The sequence below is a fragment of the Cavia porcellus genome, unplaced genomic scaffold (genome assembly GCF_034190915.1).
Source record: "Cavia porcellus strain 051 isolate PalLab524CR breed Dunkin Hartley unplaced genomic scaffold, mCavPor4.1 scaffold_10, whole genome shotgun sequence".
Taxonomy (NCBI): Eukaryota; Metazoa; Chordata; class Mammalia; order Rodentia; family Caviidae; genus Cavia; species Cavia porcellus.
This window is the reverse complement of record NW_026947493.1, coordinates 88,736,870-88,749,024: the sequence shown is the minus strand read 5'-3', so window position 1 is coordinate 88,749,024 and position 12,155 is coordinate 88,736,870. Positions and strand designations below refer to the sequence as shown.

Genomic DNA, 12,155 nt, shown 5'->3' with positions numbered 1-12,155 from the left:
CCGGGGCCCATACTCCCACCGCTGGGGACCTGAAAGTGAGTGTCCAACCAAGCGGAGGCCGGCCTTGCTGCCATCTCTCCCACCCAGGGCCCATACTACCACCACTGGGGACCGGAAGATGAGCATCCAGCTGACTGGAGGCGACTCCGGTCCGGCCCTGAAACTGTGCAAATTGAGGAAGTTTTAGGTCTACCTGACAGGAGCCTAGCAAGCCTCTTTTAATCCAGGGGCTCCACTACCCAAGGAGGGAGCTACTACAAGAGGAGTCCCAAAAGCCCAGGACATAAGTGTCAATTTACAACACAACCAGGGGAAACTCTGGAACAACACTTGAAACACAGTAATATAGGAAAATGACAAAATGAAAGACCAAAATGCAATCTCAAACATCCAATCCATCAGAAGAAAGCCTAGGAGCCATGTACATAAAAGAAAATACATGCCATATACCTGAAATACCTGAAACAATAGTAACAGAAATACAGAAGCCGCTCCGGGAAGCTTTGAAGGAATTCAAACTAGAAATAATATATCAGGTAAAAGAAGAGATAATAAAAGAAACGAAGGAGATGCTGAATATATCTAAAGAAGACACAGCTAAAAAATTGGAGGAACTAAACAAAAGGATAGGATCTCTGGATGAACAATATAAGAAACAAACAGAATATATAAAACAGATGCAAAGAGATATACAGGAAATCAAAAGCAACATTGAAAGTTGTAAAAACTGCCTGAATGAATGCAAAGATAGAATTTCGGACCTCGAAGACATGATTGCAGCCAGTGAACAGGAAAGAAAAGATCTTTTAAAAATAACTAGAAATCAAGAAATAACAATACAACAACTGCAAGATGATGCAAAGAAAAACAACATAAGGTTGATAGGGATAAATGAAAAAGAAGGAGACAATACAAAGGATGTCAAGAGGATATTTAGAGAAGTAATTGCTGAAAACTTCCCAAACATTAAATTAGAAAATGATATCAGGATCAATGAGGCATATAGAACTCCAAATAGCCATAACCAAAATAAAACTACACCCAGACATATAATAATCACCATTCCAGAAATCAAACAAAAGAATAGAATATTAAAAGCTGTCAGAGAGAAAAGACAGATCACATATAAAGGAAAACCTATCAGAATCACAGCAGACTTCTCAACACAAACAATAAAGGCAAGAAGAGCATGGAGTGAAGTATTTCAGGCCCTAAAGGAAAATGATTTCCAACTTAGACTGATGTACCCTGAAAAACTGTCCTTCAAAATTGATGGAGAAATAAGATACTTACACGACAAAGAACAGCTGAAGAAATTCATGATCACCAAGTCAATCCTGCAAAGAATACTGAAAGACAGTATAGATACACTTAAGAAAAAAACCACTTAACAAAGCAGACAATTAAATAGAACAGAAAGATAAAGATGCAACAGCAGAAATATAACATGTCAATAATAAACCAATATATAACACTTATAACCATTAACGTAAATGGTCTCAATACACTAATTAAAAGAAATAGACTGGCAGAATGGATCAAGAAACAAAATCCAACCATATGCTGTCTACAAGAAACCCATCTAATCCAAAAGGATACTCACAGACTGAAAGTCAAAGGATGGAAAACAATACTTCATGCAACAGGAACCCAAAAAAACAGCAGGGGTAGCTATTCTGTTTGCAGACAATGTGGACTTCAAAACAATAATGATCAGAAGAGACAAAGCAGGTCACTACATACTGGTTAGGGGAAAACTTCAAGAGGAAGAGATAACTATCTTAAATATATATGCACCAAATTCCAAAGCACCCAGTTATATAAAACAAGTAATATCAGAAACGAAAAACCAAATTAGCAGTAATACAATTATAACAGGAGATTTTAACACACCATTGACACCAATGGACAGATCAACATGACAGAAAATCAGCAAAGAGATAAAAGAACTGAATCACACCTATGAACAAATGGAATTGATAGACATATACAGAGTATTCCGCCGAACAACAACAGAATACACATTTTTCTCAGCAGTACAAGAGTCATTCTCTAAAATAGACCATATATTAATTCATAGAACATATTTAAAGAAATGCAAAAGAGTTGAAATCATCCCTTGCATGTTATCAGATCATAGCACTATGAAATTAGTAATTAATGATAAAAGATACTGCAAAAATCCCATAAACACATGGAAACTGAATAACACACTCTTGAGTAATCAGTGGGTCACAGAGGAAATTAAAGAAGAAATTAAACAATACCTACAAACAAATGAAAACACAAATACAACTTACCGGAATCTGTGGGATGCAATGAAAGCTGTCCTCAGAGGGAAATTTATTGCACTGAGTTCCCACATCAGGAAAACAGAACAAATACAAATAAATAACTTGATGCTACACCTCAAACATCTAGAAAAAGAAGAGCAAGTCAAGCCCAAAGCCAAAAGAAGAGAGGAAATAATAAAAATCAGAGCAGAAATCAATGCAATAGAGACTAAGAAAACAATACAAAGAATCAATGAATCAAAGAGTTGGTTCTTTGAAAGAATAAATAAAATTGATAAGCTCCTAGCCAACCTTATTTTAAAAAAGTGAAGAAAAAGCTCAAATTCATGCAATAAGGAATGAAAAAGGTAAAATCACTACAGACATAATAGAAATACAGAAGATCATCCATCAACACGTATATCAAAAACCTCTACTCTCAAAGGTTAGATAACACAGAAGAAATAGACAGATTTCTAGAAGCATATGAAGTACCATAGCGAGGTCATGAAGAAGTAAAACTGCTGAATAACCCAATTTCTAATCATGAAATAAAAAATGTAATTAAGTCATTACCTACAAAGAAGAGCCCAGGCCCAGATGGATTCACTGAAGAATTCTACAAGAAATACAAAGAAGACACAATGCCGACACTCCTCAAACTCTTCAATGAAATTGAAAGGGAAGCAATCCTTCCTAAGTCAATCCTGGAAGCAAATATTACTCTAGTACCAAAACCTGAGAAAGACCCAACTGAAAAAGAGAACTACAGACCAATCTCCCTAGTGAACACAGATGCAAAGATTCTCAATAAAATATTGACAAATAGGATGCAGCAAGTCATCAAGAAGATTATACACCATGACCAAGTGGGATTCATTCCAGGTATGAAGGGATGGTTCAATATATGTAAATCAATAAATGTAATCCACCATATCAATAGAGTCAAAAGTAAGAATCACATGATCATTTCTATAGATGCAGAAAAAGCTTTTGATAAGATACAACATTCATTTATGATAAGAACCTTACATAAAATTGGAATAGATAGTCTTTACCTCAACATAATAAAGGCCATCTATGACAAACCAACAGCCAGTACCATACTAAATGGCCAAAAATTGAAGGGTTTTACTTTAAAAATCAGGCATAAGACAAGGATGTCCCCTGTCAACGCTCCTATTTAATATAGTACTGGAAATACTAGCCAGAGCAATTAGACATGAAAGAAAAATAAAAGGCATCAAGATAGGAAAAGAAGAAGTTAAATTATCACTATTTGCAAATGATATGATACTCTACATAGAAGACCCCCAAAACTCCATTGAAAGACTCCTAGATATAATAAATAAATTCAGCAATGTGGCTGGATACAAAATCAATACTCAAAAATCAATAGCATTCTTATATACTAACAACAAAATCACTGAGAGAGAAATAAGAGAAGCCACACCCTTCACACTAGCAACCAAGAAAATGAAATATTTAGGAATTACTCTCACTAAAGAAGTGAAAGACCTGTACAGGGAAAATTATAATACATTGAAAAATGAAATTGAAGATGATCTCAGCAAATGGAAAGACATCCCTTGCTCATGGATAGGAAGAATAAATATTGTGAAAATGGCCATTCTCCCAAAACTGTTATACAGATTCAATGCAATCCCGATAAAAATACCATCAACATACCTCATAGATCTCAAGAAATCAATCTTAAAATTTATCTGGAACCAGAAGAGACCTAGAATAGCAGGGACAGTTCTAAGCAGCAATGGCAAGGCAAGAGGCATCACAATCCCTGACTTGAAGTTATACTACAAAACAACTGTAGTAAAATCAACATGGTACTGGAATCAAAACAGAGCCGAAGATCAATGGAATAGATTAGAAGATACAACCACAACTATAAACACACTCAACCACCTCATCTTTGGTAAAGGGGCCAAACAGTTTGACTGGAAGAATGACAGTCTCTTTAATAAATGGTGTTGGAAAAACTGGCTCTCCATATGCCGAAAACTAAAACTAGACCCATGCCTGTCACCATATACTAAAATAAAATCTAAATGGATCAAATATCTAAATATTAAAACAGAAACACTAAATCTATTGGAAGACAAATTGGGTAAAAACCTTGAAGACATAGGGTAGGTAAAGAATTCATGAACAAGACTCAAACCGCACAGGAAATACTTCCTAGAGTCAATAACTGGAATCATATCTTATTAAAAAGTTTCTGCACATCAAAAGAAATCTCTAACATAGTGAAAAGAAAACCCACAAACTGGGAAAAAATCCTAGTGAACTGTCCCTCAGACAAAGGACTTCTGTCTAAAACATACAAAGAATTAAAAAAAATCAGACCCCCAAAATTCAAAGACCCCATCCAAAAATGGGCATCAGAGATGAATAAACAATTTTCAGATGAAGAAATACAAATGGCAAATAAAGTGTCCATCAACTGATGAATGGATAAAAAAGTTATATTTTTATACAATGGAGTACTACTCAGCTATAAAGAAGGATCACATTGAGACATTTATAAATAAATGGATGCAGCTCAAGACCATAGTTATAAGTGAAATAAATCAAACTCACCTGTATAAATACCAAATAGTTTCCCTAGTGTAAGAAACAATAAGAATAGATGAAAGTACGTGGTAATCATGATTCCCAGTAACACTGGTTTGAAGCCATATAATGTTTTCACTCATTACTTGGAATGGTTTTAATTTGGGTGGTTTTATTTTATTGTCTGTGATACTACAAATAACTATTTTGAAGAGAATAAGAGCGTAATAGCTAGCGCTGATTTAATATCATCCTGTTTTGAAGCCCCATCAAGTTTTTGTTCATTTGTTTCCATTGGTTCTAACATGTGGTACCTTATTATATCTTAATGTATGCGATAGTATGAGCAAGTTTTTTATAGACAAAGAGATAATATAAAAATTGATGTTTGGTTTTCTGCTAGCTGGTTCTAAATACCCTGCAACAATTTCATTCTCTTGAACGGTCTCACACTTCTTGATAAATTTGATGCTATACTATACGAAGTTAGACTCAAATATTTCAAGGAAAGAGTCACTATGGTAACTACTATTAATGTCAAACTATCTGGGGGTGAAACACAATGATGGTTAAATTTTTCAATTCTGACCAGTGTTGTTTTATTGTTATGTTCTTTTTTTTAATCTCAGTCTCCCTCCCTTTTTCTTACCTTTTTTTAAAAAAAATAATTTATTTCTTAGTATCTTTTAACTAAGGGAAAACTAAATTAAAAATGTGCGATAGATTATAGTAATTTTTTGTTTCCCTATTAACCTGATTTGAACCCCTGTAGTGTTCTCCATATCTTGTTCTGACTGATTTTATTATATTCTATTTCACTTAATAGTATCAAGTTTGAAGGTATAGGCAACCATTTGGAAGGCAACCAGATATTCTATGATGCCCGTTATTATTTGACTATTACCTTCTTTGGAATCCTGTAAGCTGTCCAATGTGGTTTATTGGTCTTATGTACAGTTTTGTTCAATTCTTTTATACTAGCTGATATAGGCGACTCTTTTTAGGATAACAAGAGGCATAATAGTAACCATTATTGATCACCTAGTAATCCCCCCCTCTTTTTTTTCATTTTATGCTATGTCCATCCTCCTGATCTAAATGACCCTGTTTGCTTTGTCACATTGGGTCTTTCTTTGGTACGTCTTGTTTTGTTTTTTGTTTTTTGGCCTTTTTTTCAATCTTTTTTTCTTTTCCTCTTCAAAGAAAAAGTTAAAAAAAAACTGTGGAAGTAATGGAAACTAAAATGCGCGATTGTTAGTGTAAAAAAGAGAGGAAGGAAAGTGATCTCAAGGATATAACTGCAAGTTTATTTAAATGTGTAGGAAAGAGAACCATATTGCTGAGTTTTTCTTGGATCATTGAACAGAACTGACTGCAATCTCACTGTATTAATCTCCACTTTGTATGCTTTAATTTTGTAATCTGGACAGCTGTTTGTAAGTTGACAATGTGTGATGTATTAACTGGTGAACTCTTACTGTATGTTTTTTCTCTTGAAATTCTGTGTTGCTTCTAAAAAAAATATTAAAACCATAGGAGAGCTGCTGTTCACATTGTCTCTAGAATTAAAAACATTGTGTTTGTAGTATGAGAAAAAGAAGTTTTTGCATGTCAAATGAAATCTTCAACAGAGTGAAAACAAAACCCATGAATTGGGGGGGAAAAAAAAACTTAACTGTCCCTCAGACAAAGGACATCTATCTACAACACATAAGAATTTAAAAATATTAGGCCCCCAAAATTCAAAGACCCAATCCAATTCTGGGTATCTGAGATGAATGCACACTTTTCAGCTGAAGAAATAAAATGGCAAATAAATACATGAAAACATTTTCAACATCATTGGTCATTAGAGAAATGCAAATTTGAACCCCACTGAGATTCTATTTCACTCCAGAAAGAATGGCTAGGATCAAAAAAACCACCAATAACAAAGGATGGAGAGGCTGTGGGGAAAAAGGAACTCTCCTGCACTGTTGGTGGGAGTGTAGACTCATGCAACCACTGTGGAAATCAGTCTGGAAGTTCCTCAAAAAGTTGGGATTGGAAGTCCCATTTGACCCAGCTATTCCACTTCTAAGCATATTCACAGAGGAACTGAAAACATCATACCACAGTGATATATGTGCACCCAAGTTTATAGCAGCACAATTTGTAATAGCCAGATCTTTGAAACAACCAAAAGAATGATACTTTCATGCTAGTTTCACCCTTCATGGACATTGACATCCTCTATCCATGACTTAGTGAACGAAATTGGACTGGATATTCTGCTGCCAAGATTTGTATATTCTGTCCATTGCTCTAGTTGGAGAAGTTGGGGAGCCATTAGGTGTGGGAAGCCGCCTATGATGGTGCCCATTTCCTGCTTCCGGGTTCTTCCCGGCCTGAACAAGCCCGCCAAATTGTCATATCTGCCCAGTTACCCGTGACGCTAGCCTATCAGCTTGTTAGGCGCGCTTCTCTGTGATTGGATACTGCTTCCCCTTATAAGAGGTTGTTCCTGCCCCCAACGGGCGGAAGAGGAATCAACGTTGAGGGTGGCGGACCTTGTTAGGTCCGGTTCGCTGTACGTAATAAAGTTTGAGAGCTGATCCTGCTCGAGTTTGGCCTCCTGTCTTCCGCAGCTCCGGTCATCTGGTGGCCCCCGTACGGGGAAAAAGGTAAAAGACTCAGCGACGTGCCTCTTCGGCCGGGAGGTGCGATTGCTGTCACCTGCGGTACGACGGAGGACCTGGCCCAATAACAACGGAAGGCCGCGAGCGCCTCTTCTCTTCACCCTGATCAGCTACGTGAGATACAGCGGTTCCCGGGACAGGTGAGTACTGGGTCACCTGGGTTGGGTGGACGCACCTAACAGATTTTGAGTGCCACATGAGTGGACGCTGGGTTTTTTTTTTTTCTTTTCTTTTCCCTTTGCATCTGTTTTGCTTTCGCTTCGCTAATACAGCCCGACAGGCTTTTGAGCTCGATCGGAATGCTCAGAGGAGCCCGGAGCCACTGCCGATTGTGGGTCTCCGGAGGACCCTCAGGGCTCTAATTCTGATTCGGATTCGGAAGGCTCAGAAGAGGAGGTCGTCTTTGCTAAGCATGACCCTCCTACACCGTTAAAAGAGGAACTTAGGGCTCGGAAAGATAACACCACCCTGCCCGAGCTACTCCACCTTACGGGAGGAGCTTAAGCCCTTCCGCCCTTTGGCAAGTTCGCGACCCACGATCGCCCCTTTCAGGGCGCCAGGCCCCACTGCACCGCCGTGGCTGGAAGAGGAGTTGCTCCCTGGGCTGCCACCACAACCTATGGCACCGCCCTGGTTACACCGCTTCTCAGGTTATGTTTGCTTCGGCAGAACCTGGAGAAAGGGCCACCCATGCTATTAATCATTGTCTTGCAGCCTGGGCTGCTTGGGGAAAGCCCAATATATTAAAAACAGACAATGGTCCTGCTTACACCAGCAAAACTTTTGTACCCTCAAGGACAAGGCATCATTAAACGGGCACATCGGACACTCAAGGGTGTCTTACAAAAGCAAAAAGAGGGGATAGGCCACGCCCTAATGCCCAAAGGGAGAATATCATTGGCACTCTTTACCATAATCATTCCCCTGCCATGGAACATAGCAATCCGTCCCCAACCGACAAAGGGCTGGTTAGATGGAAAGATGTCCTTACAGGACAATGGATGGGCCCGGATCCAGTGATTAGCTGGACCCGAGGTGCGGTTTGTGTCTTCCCACAGGAACCAGGCTGCGAACCGCTGTGGGTCCCGGAAAGATTGATGCGAGCAGTAAACTCCCCACCAGTTCCTGATAAAGCACAGGAGGATAAGCCCGCGGACACAAGTCAACTCGACCCTTCTGGGACTGACGCTCAGCGCCCGAGACCATCTACAAACTAAAATGTCTGGTTTGGAGTTTTTTCTATTCTGTGGGTTCCTATTAATCACCCCTGTGATATGCTCAGATTCCACAGAACCACCACAATATCTTTGGGGTCCTTGGCACCACCCGCCTACATTGGCACCTTTTTCGGTGGCCTCGCCCGCCTCACCCAGGGTTTACACCATCAATCAAACAGTCCTTGATTATGACCCACCCGCTTAACTCCAGTCGACCCTCCATTTCTCTTCCTTCTGTCCCACGATTACCTCTTTTTGGATCCTAATTGCCATGCCCATCCTAGTGGGGCTTGTTGTTATTAAATGCTTGTTAGATCGCCTCATACAAGCTCAGCAGCAGGTTAAGATCACAGCCATGGCAGCCATGCAAATGGCAGCAGGTGGCCCATCAGGCCAGCAGGCTGCCGCATATCTCCTTCACATTGCAGAACATCAGCTATAAGAGCTGAGTGGGCAAGCCAATGACGGGTAAGACGGGAAAAGCCCTCCCGGTCAACCTAAGACAGGCTCCACTCAGATATACATGGCCTATAAGGCCAGGGGTCCCTCCCGGAGTCAAATTATTGGCATTGAGATGCGAAACCAAGGGTACTGCAGTGCCATCCGCCCCAAAGGTTGGGGGGAAGGCAGGAATGAATGTCTATATGCATCCAGGTTCGGTTCACAAAAGCCTGGCCCTGCGAAAAAATGAACCACTCACCTTGAGCATGGTCCTGGCGCAAGGATATGCACAAAACAGGGTGATGCACAACAGGGTATAGACCTCTACATTCTCTCATGCCTCGGCCTACAAGGTAGGCCCACTCCTAGGTGTCTAACAGCAACAAGGTCATAGACACCTTGGAGGGACCCACAGACCATCCTATTTTAATAAATAAAAAAGGGGGAGATGTGGGAAGCCGCCTATGATGGCGCCCATTTCCTGCTTCCGGGTTCTTCCCGGCCTGAACAAGCCCGCCAAATTGTCATATCTGCCCAGTTACCCGTGACGCTAGCCTATCAGCTTGTTAGGCGCGCTTCTCTGTGATTGGATACTGCTTCCCCTTATAAGAGGTTGTTCCTGCCCCCAACGGGCGGAAGAGGAATCAACGTTGAGGGTGGCGGACCTTGTTAGGTCCGGTTCGCTGTACGTAATAAAGTTTGAGAGCTGATCCTGCTCGAGTTTGGCCTCCTGTCTTCCGCGGCTCCGGTCAATTAGGTCCTAGGTCTGAAGAAGTCTGAAAGAAATCTGACCCCAAAGGGAAAAAATTCTAAGTTGTATAGTTCCCATTTGCAATGCTAGTTACAATAGGAACTCAGACATTCCTGAGGGAGCAGTGTACAGTGCAGATAAAGCTATCTGGGGAATGAAGCAGGACAAGGTCCCAGGACTCAGTCTCACAACAATTCTCAGTTTGCCTGTGAACCTTTCACAAAAACAAAGTAGGTTTTTGACAAGTAAGAATGGATGTGATGCAAGTGTGGAAATACAAAAAAACCCCATCATAATTAAGAAGTTACTATCATACTTCTTCAGGGTAGTCCAATCTACTCTGTAGGGGATATTTTAATTTTTCCTTTTTTGTCCCTTTTTCCTCTTGGTTTCCTCAGGCCAAAATCTTTCTGCAGAACGTGTTTATGACCTACACGTCTGCTATTTTCCTACTTTTAATGAATGGAAAATATTGTGGGTACTGGCTTCAGTTGTCACTCTCAGCTCCAGAGGGTGGGCGCTGGAGCAGGAGCCAATCAGCGTTGAGGGGCGCCCTGCCTGACCTGTCCAATCAAGTGGCCCGAGGGTGGACAGCCGTGTTTCCGGGCTCCAGAGTCCAGATCCTGAGCGCAGTGCTGAGAAACGCCCTGCTGAGTACCCCCTGGCTGTGCGATTTCCGGCCGCTGCAGGCTGCGTGGGAATCCCGGGAACCTCCTGCCACGCAATGGTGACGTTGTGGGATGGCGCCAGCTGTGGGCAGGGCGGAGCGCGGGCTGCGGTGTGGATGGAGGCGGGGGACAGCAATGGCGCCCGGAACTCCTCGCTGCCTGGAGTCTGTTCCTCCTCCATAGTACCCGCCTGCACGGTGCCCTCCAGCCCGTCCCGGGCAGCTGACTGTGGGCATCCAGCACCCATCTCTCCACAGCCGCCCGCAGCCTGGAGTGCAGTCTCGGCAGCCGCAGCCTCAGCTGCATCTCCACCTGCTGTGGAGCTGATTTTGATTCCCGCGGGGAGTCAAGCTGGGGGGCTGTGGGGTGCGGGATCCCTGTCCCATCGCCCCTCCAGCAGACCTGGGCGCCCTCCAGTCCGTGAATGTGTGGGACACAGGTCCTCAGCGCCACACCTTAGCGCCTCAGTCTGATCCTGCTCTGTGAGGAGAATAAGCTGCCAAAATTCCAGTATATGCCCCCATTGCCAAACTCAAGACAAACAGTGAGTAATGCCACAATAATTGAAAGGAAGGCTCACCAGGTGTGGTGGTGCACACCTGTAATTCCAGCACGAAGTCAAGGACAACATAGTGAGACCCTGAGTCAAACAACAAGACAAAACCACAAACAAAAGCCCAGAAAATAATGTTCAATATTGCTGGCGATGACTTCCTTTGGTGGAGTGCTTGACAGCCATGTGATGAACCCCCGTGTTGCATACACAGCACTGCAAAAACAGTTATCATCTTAAAGATGTACTTGGCACCTCTGCTAACAAGAGGGACCGCATATAAATGGGCCTTCCTTCCTACATGGTGCAGCATGCTGAAAGATGTGGAAGGCATATAGCGGTATTAGCAAGGCCGGGAAAGTACAGCTAAGTAGAACTTCCAGAGGAGGATACCTCTTACACATACAGGGTGAGAATCATTAGACTCGGCATGTCTTGGTAGGAGTGGAAAGGAGAGTGGTAGCATCTCAGATAATTTGCCCTTTGCCCTGTTTAGGAATTGCAATGCTGGTTGAGGTGGACTGTATATTAATGGAATATTGTAGCAGAGTAAAGGCTCAGCTCTGCCGCCATATGTGTGGTTAGTGATATGAGGGTTGTCTGCAGGGAGGAACAAATGGAAAGAACAAAAGTGGGAGAGAAGTGGAGGGTGATGGTGAAATCCACACCCACTATAGACAGGTCTTCCTTGAGGTCCGATTGCTAGTGTGACAGTTAAGAACTGTGTGCTGCCACAATCAGAGGATAAGTCCAATATGATGGCGTTAAGGAAGAAGACTTAGTAAAATTTAGATAGATAAGTCTTCTAGCATTGATGAGGCTGCCTAGTCAATGTATGTTTTGTTTTGTTTCCGTTAGGGTGCTCCTATGTAATTCATACTGCTCTTGCCCTTCTTGTGCAGATCATGTTAGCCTCCAACATGTGGCAATCTTTATGACTCAGCATGCTCACTATGGAATCTAGGGGTGTGTGCCAGTACACATGTCCCTCTTAATTTTGAGG

At 41.7% G+C, this 12,155-nt stretch overlaps 1 protein-coding gene across 2 annotated transcripts in view; it reads left to right on the top strand.

The window, feature by feature from the left end:
• The first annotated feature begins 10,511 nt into the window (after window positions 1-10,511).
• The window catches only part of LOC100712982 (zinc finger protein 431-like), a 35,532-nt gene continuing 33,888 nt past the window's right edge, over window positions 10,512-12,155 (top strand). The window contains exon 1 of one of the 2 annotated variants that reach the window (XM_063257785.1): window positions 10,512-10,658. Coding sequence is in view for 1 of the 2 variants with exons in the window: in XM_023561729.2 (XP_023417497.2) it covers window positions 10,656-10,658 (3 nt within the window). In the remaining variant the exon portion in view is untranslated. The remainder of the gene's footprint in view (window positions 10,659-12,155) is intronic. The other variant, XM_023561729.2, reaches the window with a different exon arrangement.